The sequence below is a fragment of the Parus major genome, chromosome 12 (genome assembly GCF_001522545.3).
Source record: "Parus major isolate Abel chromosome 12, Parus_major1.1, whole genome shotgun sequence".
NCBI classification, from domain to species: domain Eukaryota; kingdom Metazoa; phylum Chordata; class Aves; order Passeriformes; family Paridae; genus Parus; species Parus major.
In genome coordinates this window covers 4,171,624-4,180,412 of record NC_031781.1, presented here as the reverse complement: position 1 = coordinate 4,180,412, position 8,789 = coordinate 4,171,624, and the positions used below count along the sequence as shown (strand labels likewise).

The 8,789-nt window shown below is 42.2% G+C and overlaps 1 protein-coding gene across 1 annotated transcript in view; it reads left to right on the top strand.

The window, feature by feature from the left end:
- Positions 1–393: 393 nt before the first annotated feature.
- The window catches only part of DOCK3 (dedicator of cytokinesis 3), a 181,659-nt gene continuing 173,263 nt past the window's right edge, over positions 394–8,789 (top strand). The window contains exon 1 of the mRNA XM_033517541.1: positions 394–577. Within this exon, the coding sequence (XP_033373432.1) occupies positions 394–577 (184 nt within the window). The remainder of the gene's footprint in view (positions 578–8,789) is intronic.

Genomic DNA, 8,789 nt, shown 5'->3' with positions numbered 1-8,789 from the left:
CCCTCCTCTCCCCGCCGGACCCTGGGGGCTGTGCTGTGCGTGTGGGGGGGCGGCCGTTCCCCTCCCCCGGGACCGGCGGTGGTCGCGGCGCTGCCCCTCAGGTGGAGCCGGGGCCGGGATGGGGGCGGCGCTGCCCGCGGGGCTGTGGGGGCTGCCCGGCCGTGCTTCCCCTGCCCTGCCCGCACCGCTGGATGCGCTCTGCGTGTGCTTCGCTTCGCGTTATTTCCCCGAGCGCCGCCGCGGCGAAGCGACAGACAAGCGGGAGTTCGGGGGCCCGCGCTGGGGTCGGGATCGCACAAATAATCAGAAAACGAGTCGCTGAGCCCTTAATCTACTTAAGCGCGCGGTTCCCTTTTCCCTGCGTTTCCCTCGGCGGAGCGAGGCGATGTGTGGATGGAGTTGGAAGGGGCCGGCGGCGCCGCGGTGTCTTTAGGGGGCGTCGGTGCTGCACCTGCCCGGCCGCGGGGACGAGGGGGCGGCCGGGCCGGGAGCGGGGCCCGGCGGCCCCGGGGCCTCTGTGCGTGCCGAGCGCGCTGGTTCTCCGCTGTTTTGGTAAACCAGATTTTACAGTCGCCAGGTACCGTGGTTGCTCTAATCTGAGGCATCACCGTTAGCGGCTTTGGTTTTTTAGCGTGTGAATCCCTGATAGGAGCAGAAATGTTACATCTAATGAAATGGAAGATACAGAATTTCTTTTACTTCGCTTTTGCTCATTTCGATTTAATGTTTTCAAACTGCCGACTTGTATTATAATAATAAAAGCTACTATTGCTACCCTGATTAGTTGCCTAAACGCCTCATTAAATTTATAGTTATCAGTTGTGCATATTGATTTTTAAGTTCCACGGTGTGTAGTGATGATTGATTTCTAGAAATATTTTTTAGAAATATCAACAAATTTGCTACATGATCTGTTAACCGGAACTGTTAAAGTGGGATTTTGACAATTAACTTGTGAGCAATTAGAAGCCTTAATGCCTCTTTGTTAAAATGCTTTCTGTTAATTTAATAATAAAAAATACTTGTTAATTTTTCATCTTGTACAGCAAATATTTTGCTTAGTATGTCCCACTTGTCTTCATAGTGAGGAGAGATGAGGTAAATCACTTTTGTTTAAAAAATAGACAATGAAATGCAGCATCAGATGAGAACCTGTAAGTGTAGGGTAATATAATCAAGTGGCAGAAAATAACACCTGGAAGTCGTTGCTTCTAATCCTGTTGCTGTGTCTGTTGGTCAGGGGAGCACATAAAGTTAACAAGCCCTGATACATTGCAGCTGGATGCTTTAGGAACACGAAGTTGTTGTTTTGCTGGTTTTTTTTTATGTACTTGATGCTGTACTTTTGTTCATACCTCATCTGCTGGTGAAAGGCCACCTCCGTTACCCTAGGATGAAGCTGACTGCTGTAATTGTAATGGATGCTTCAGAAAATAATTACCTATCCTCTAGATCTTGTTGTTTTCCTTCTGCTGCTGTAGTGGTTTTTCTCTGCCGTGTCACAGGGTTTGATATTCAGTGTTGTGTGTGTTTGTGTTCGGCCCATGTGCTCAAGTTAGAAAATCCTTGTTTTACTTTGATTCAAAGAACAGGCAAACTAATTGTTTTTACACAGATATTTGAAAAGAAAAGGTGGAAAATCTCAATTCAGGTTGTAAACAAGTCTGGAAGAGGCATGTGGAAGGGAGAGCAGTGAATGAAAACAAGTGTGATTTCAGTAAGTGTTCCCTGGGCTGGAGAGTATACCCCTAAGGATGGGGATTTTTCTTTTGCAGACTGCACACCTGTAGATAGGGCTGAGGTAATGGCTGAGTTGTGCAAGTTTTGGTGATCTCTAGGCAAGTTTTTTTTATTCTTGAATAGCTTTAATTACTTTTCTTGTAATTGAAATTTGTTGATAATCCTCCAGAGAAGGAAAATAGGTGAAAAATGCTGCTTATATCTGGAGTTTAGTTACTATAAATGAGGAGTGGCATATCAGTTTTTCAAAAGTAGATCAGTCATTGCTGGCTGGAGGGGTCATTTTTGTGCATTTTGAAGCAAATAGTCTGCAAAAAGTGTGGACCTGAGGGTTTGTTGCTGGGAGGTGCACTGGCAAAATTTTTTTTTAAAAAGGGAAGGGGGGGGGGAAACAGTGTAAATTATCCTGATTCCACAAGTAATATGTGCAAAAATAGTCTTCTTGGCATGAGTCACTGTTCTGAGCTTATGCCTTTGGGCTTTAGTAGTTTGGGTTTGGTTAAAGCAGTCTCTGTCCAAAAACCACTGTGTGTTTTCTCTGGGCTCCTGTTAAACCATGCAAAGTTTTAAGATTTGCCTTTGGATTAAGGCAATAAACCTTCTGTCCCTGTTGATGTAATCTGAGTGGGAGAAAAATCAGTTATTTCTGCAACTGGAATACCACAAAGCACTTTCTGTTGGAATAGAAGGGGGTGTCTGGGCATCCAGGCCCTGGACATACCTGTTCTTGTGTACCAAGGAAAGGGGAGGTACCATTTAAAGTGCTTCACTCTGATGCTGCTGTCTCATTTGAAAATAAGTTGTGCTCTGTTGCCTTCCCTGGGTAGCTGGTTCAGAGGTGACAGTTCACAGGAACTGTTCCTTCAGAAAGACACCACGTTCCCCTCTCAACACGTGGCTGTGGAAGGGCTTTGTGTTCTGCACTGGCTTCCAGGGAGTATCAAAGACATTTCTCCTGTGCTTGCTGGAGCCCCTCAGCAGATATTCCTGTGCAGCCACAGGCTCTTGGCTGCAGGAGAATGTTATATTTCCTGATGGGAATGTTGGTGCCTTTTGGCTCTCTGTGCATATCTGCAATTAAAAGAAGTTTTCCACACATGCAGTTATAGAACATTGTTGTATTGCCCAGTTCTCACACAAATCACTGCATGCATCTGCAGCAAAGATATTAAAAGATTGCTCAGGATATTTCTAAATAAATTAAACACTCTCCTAACAACCTGGAAGATCTTCCTTGATTTTATTTCTCAGCTGCTATAGCAACTACCTGGTAGCTGTTGTGAGTAATTCCCCTCTATTTAGAAATACTTATATTCAGTGCCTCTAATCCTAACTCTACTTATAAAACTTGAGACTTGCTGAAGCAGAGCAGACAGTTCTTCCACAGAACTGGCCAGTTATGGACACAATTAATAGGAATTCTGAACTGATTATTGAAGATAACTGTCTCTCTAGCCCTCTAGTGTTTTAGTATTTTTAAAGCAGTCTCTGTCTCTAAGAAAATATTTATTAAAGTAATCTGATTAGTTGCTTTAGTCTTGAAAAGCAAGTATTAAATATTAATGCATTAAAAGAAAAAGTCAAATAGAACACTTTAGTAAACAACATTTGGCAACTGTGTAAGAGCTGATTATTTCATTAGGCTGTCAGTTTTTGCTGTTTTATTTTTGTGCAAGGGGCACATTTAGGTGGCTCTCAGGAAAGTTTTTTTGGTTTTTGTTGGTATTTTTTTAACATACTTGATGCTGTATCAACAAGCCACTTTGTATGGCTGACCATATTAAGTATGTATGTATTAAGTCACAGAGGAAAAGGAGAACCTGCCTACATCAACAGCATCTGTTCTTAGCTTATTCAAAAAATTAGGGTTAAAATCTGTTGTTTGATTTAAAAATGCTTTTTTAATCTTTATTTTCTCTGCTTAATTGGTAATTATATTTAATTGGTAATTAAAAATAAGCACTAATACATACAACTAAACTTTCCCTTGTTCTTACTAAGAAGGGATAGAACATCACAATGTCCTAGTTACAGTTTTGTACTGCAGCTTTTTGATCAGTGACTTGATTTTCATTTTTTTTCCTCCCCCCTCACTGAACCTTGGCTTGCACACTTCCAGTTCATATTTATGCTTGGAAAAACAGGACTGCAGAACTTAGAAAAGTCTTCCTTCCTTCCCCAGGGCTTTTGGCATGAGATCCTGCCTTAGCTGCTCATACAAGCAGCAGCTGCTGAAGGGGGCCGTGAGTGGCACTGTGGTTCCACTGGGTCACTGAGGGGTTTGTTACAGGTTTAAAAATGAAAAGTTTCAGAGGCATAGAGAGAAGTCCCTCTCCAAAATTAGGAAATAATTATTATTCCCATTGTTAATATGGGAAGCAATATCAATCATTGCATCAGGTGTTGTGTTAGGCACATAGGTTATATTTCATTTTCTCTCCTGTGTCCCTATGCCAGGAGATGTAATTGTCTGGCAGCAGGAGGGAGGTGACTAAGGATATTCTTCAGGGATCTGTCTTGGACCCAAAGCTACGTGCAGGGATGCACTTTGAAACCTTCTGTGCTCCCCTGCTTTGGGAAGTGCTGCTGGTACCTGGAAGCTTGCTTGTTAGTCAGGAAAATGGGATGATCCAGGGATTGGAGTAATTTCTGTTCAGTGTTTTGCTCCTAAGGGCCTTTTTTTTTACCTGTAGCCTTAAGAATGAGCAAAGGAATTTGTCAGTCAGGTATCATAAAGGAAATGTATGTTATTTAACTGGATGGGAAATGAATCACACCTTGAAATGCCTCTGGAAAAGAGCAGCTCCCAAGATGCATCTGATGGGAGACTATTGGTACAATGAGAAGAGTTTCCTAGGGTGTCATTAAATGTGGGGGGCAACTTTACCTCCAGTCCAGGGTAAATCTGGAATTCTGTGAGTGCTGATAAACTTGGAGATTTAATGTCCTGTTTTGTGGCAAGAGATTAATATATTTTGGCTCATCTGTTCTAGAAAAGGCTAAGCCAAAGACATTGAGGTTAGACCAGCTCATATGAAAAGCTGGTTTGCAGGACTGGATGAGAATTAACTTGTAACATATCACTACTTTGCAATTATCTAAATACAAGTTATCCACAAATGCATTTGTAGTAGCAATTAGCCAAAACTTTCTAAATACAGGAGAAATGAAGCTGAGAAGCAAATTGCTCACTAAGGCAAGAAGTGAGATGTGTGTGTTTAACAGTTCATTGCATGGCTTGTATGGGCATGTGGGGGTGATCCTGGAGTAAGCAGTGCAATATGGGGTTTAACTTTGGATGATTTGATGGATTTTAGAGCAGTTTTCTCCATTTACTTGTTGTGCTGTATTAAGTAATCAGTTAAGACATGAAGAACTTCAGCCACTGGCCAATAGGATGGGGACAAAAGCAGTTCTTCCCTAAACTTATCCCCAGTGCAGAAAGGATTTTGTTTTTAGAATTATTTTCTAAGGGTGGAAATATTCTGGTGTTCAGGCTTTCTGTCCTCACCTAACAGTACATCCAGTACCAGGAGATATTTTATAATATGAGTTGGCAATCTTGGACAACTCTTCCTGCATGTTTCATGGAAATAGGGCTGGGTGGAGAAGAATTTGAAACTGGAATTTCTGTACATAGTAGTGCAGATAAAAAGCTTCTGACTTGCTGAAAAAAAAAGGCTAATCAGGTTCTATCAGGTGTTTCTTATTTGTGAGCTTTGGGTTTAAATTCATTGTCAAGCCTATAGGACAGGAAGGGAGATTGTTCAGAGTGAAATTAGTGAGGAAATTTAAAGTAATTTCTCTTTTGGACTCCTTAAGGAATAGGAAGTTGGTGTGTGAGGATGGGGTGATGGTGCAGGTTGTGGTTTGCAGTTGTATGTGGGAAGAGAGGAAAGGTGACTTTTTATTAATCCTCTGAAAGCAGCTTCCTTAGGGCACAGTCAGTGGCATGGCTCAGCTGGACTTGGGTCTCACCACCCTTGCAAAGCTATTTTTGTAGCAATTCTGCCCTTAACAAGTCAGACTCCAATGCAGCCATCAGGGAAACATGTACGAACTATTACCAGAACTTGTAATGATACAATTCTCTACTGTGCATTTGCTGGCATTTCAAAACCCACAGGAGAGGGATAATTGGGAATGAGGAAGCTTTCTGTGTTCATATGCACAGTGACATGTAGATAGACAAGCTTTTCTGATTAACACATTAAACAGTTATTTGGAAATGGTTCTCATACAGAAGAGCTGTGAGTGCCTGATGGGTCCAACAACTGGTGTTATTGGTGGCAGTATGTATTCCATAGATTTGTTCTCTTGAGAAATGGGAGCACTTCTCAGATGTGGGTGTGAAAACACCAAAGAACAGGAAGTCTGTGGAAAATTATTTAGCTCTTGAAGAGCCTGATGCAACTTTTTCCTCCTTTTCCAGAGAATTTTTTTTTTTAATTTGTGTGGTTATTAAGTTCATTGTGTTCTCTCAGCTGTGCTATGCACTGGGGAAGAGGCCAGAGGAAGCATACTGTGGGATCTTGGTCCAAAACCAGTTGTGATTGAGAGTAGTCTTTCCACTGATTGTTTTTAAGTTATGAATCAACCTTAACCTCACAACATTTGTCACTTTGTTCAAAATCTGTCTGCTCACCGAACCTCAAGGCAAGTATGAAATATCTCACTCAAGTGCCTGATGTTAAAATCAAACCTCTGTTCAAGTTTTTCAGTGTTAAAATGAACTTTGTGAGGTCTTCTGAGATCTTGAAAGCATCTCTAAAGATTTTTTTAGCTATAATTCCTTCCTCTTAGACATGTTTTAGTGTTTGTTCAAACAAGTCCTTAGACCAAACTTAGGGAATGTACCTGGGAGGCAGGGAACCAAGGCTTTGAGCAGACTGAGTGCTTTCCAGTGCAGTTGTGAGGTGATTACTTACTCCAAGTATAAGACTTCCCTCTGTCCCTCTTCAGCTTTTAACTACTTTTTCTTTTCTTGAGTCTTTCTGGATATTAAGCCTTAAGAAAAGCTTATGACAAGTGGTGCCAGCTAACTCTTGGTGATTAAAAGCAGGCCTTTGTGCTTTCAGAGGTAAGCTGGTGTTCTCTGAAACATCTAGACAAACCTTTATTTTTATTTCAGTGCAAGGAAGCTTAAACACTAAATGCTTTTAGTGTTGGCAGTAGGCAGTTGATGGAGTGGTGAATTATTTTATTTTCTTTCTGTTGAATATAAGTCCCTGAGATACCCAAGGTGCCAGAGTGTAGCACAGAGTGCTTTGTCAGGTGCCTCACTGTTCTGGAAACCTCTTGTGGCTGTGTTTTTGAGCAGCAGGGCCCTGCTTTCCCTCTCAAAAGGTTTTTTAACACAATATTTATGGGTACCTGCACTTTTAGTCTTCTGAACATGATAAAGGAAGCCTTGAGTCCATGTCAGAGAAACCCAGAAGTGTTAAATAGAGGGCAATTGCAAGCAATACATGACTGCTCGGGTGTCAGTGCACGTGGTCCTTTGCCTTGCTGTGGTGGCTGCTGGGTGGGCTGCCCAAACAAGTGGTGAAGGGAGCAGAGAGCCTTTCATAGGAGAATATCTCAGACACTGCTGGGATGTGGGGGGATAGGAGGAGGTGTTTCTGTTTCACCCTTTTCTTCCTTTCTGGAGAAAAATGTCTGTGGACTTGTCTGCAGAAAGCTGCCCGCTTCACCTAGGCACTGTTTTGTGTATATGTGGCTGTGTTACACGGACAGAGAGTGTAGGCTCAGGTGATAAAGTGTCAGCCAGAGTGGAACAAATAATCCAAAAATATATGAATTACTGGAAAAAAAAGGTTACTGAAAACTGTGGTTTGAACTTTGGTGCATCTTTGTGCTTTGTTTCTCTCTCCAAATGCTCAAGATCCAAGTGATTGGTGACCTGAATTTTGATAAACCGAAGAAACAGCAGTGTAGTTCTGCTGGATCTGTTAGAGCAGGATCAATATTTTTGTGAAATAGTCTTGCCCTGACATCTGCTACTGCTGTACAAAATGGAGCTGGACACTACCTGTGGGCCTGGTGTGACGAGAGATGGGGGGAATCCCCTCCATGCTTGTGCCTCTGTTTAAAGGTGCCACTAACAAGGGACATGTTAGAGTGGGATGAGCTGTTCTGGGACCTGGAGAGGTCCTGTGGCTGCTGTGCTTGGCCCTGCTGTGTGTGCAGAACCCCCACTGGGAACAGCCCGTGTGTGCTGGGGAAGCTCCCCTGGCAGTGCACGGTGATCTCCATCCTCCTGCTGGCTGCTCTGGCTCAGCCCTTCCCAGTGTGCCCATCTGGGTGGAATTGGGACCAAAGCCCCTCTGCTGCTTGTTGGTTTGGTTTGGGTTTTTTTTTATCTTTTTAACTGATGAGTGTTTGGTAATCTCTGTGGCCCAAGGGGTTTGTGCCAAGGAAGATTGTATTTCAAGCACTGGTCTTGCAGAAACAGCTTCTCTTGGGCTGGGGCAGAAGAGGTAGAAAATAGGCTTCTCTCTCTTTCTTCATCACAGCAAGGCCCCAAACTGCAACTGCTGATCTTGTTGAGTTTTTTTGGTTTGGTTTTGGCTTTTTCTCCCCCACTTCTGGAGCGACTGTGTTTCTGGCAGAAAACCATATTCCCCTTTTAACAGGAGGAAAAAATAGTTGCATAAACAAAAATAAATAATAATGAAATAAATAGTAATAATAATAATTATAAAAACAGTAATAATAATAATTATAAAATAAACCTGTGTGGAGGAGACAAAAAGAGAAAAGGAGGATTTCCCCATCATCTCAAATGATGTTGATAGCATTAAATAATGCACATTTGCTTCAGTTAAGATTGGAGGAGTTAAAAATCATGAAAAGAAAGCATCTTAAATTTTGTCAAATACTTTTTTTCTTTTTTGTATTTTAGTAGCAAACCAGAAAATTCGAAATTTTTATAGGTGGATTGATGGGTTTCATACTTGTCTTCAGCAAAGTTCTTGTGCAGCAGCCAGTATAGGCTAAAATAGAGTTTTCAGCTAAAATGCATGAGCTGTATGCTGGAAAATATACTT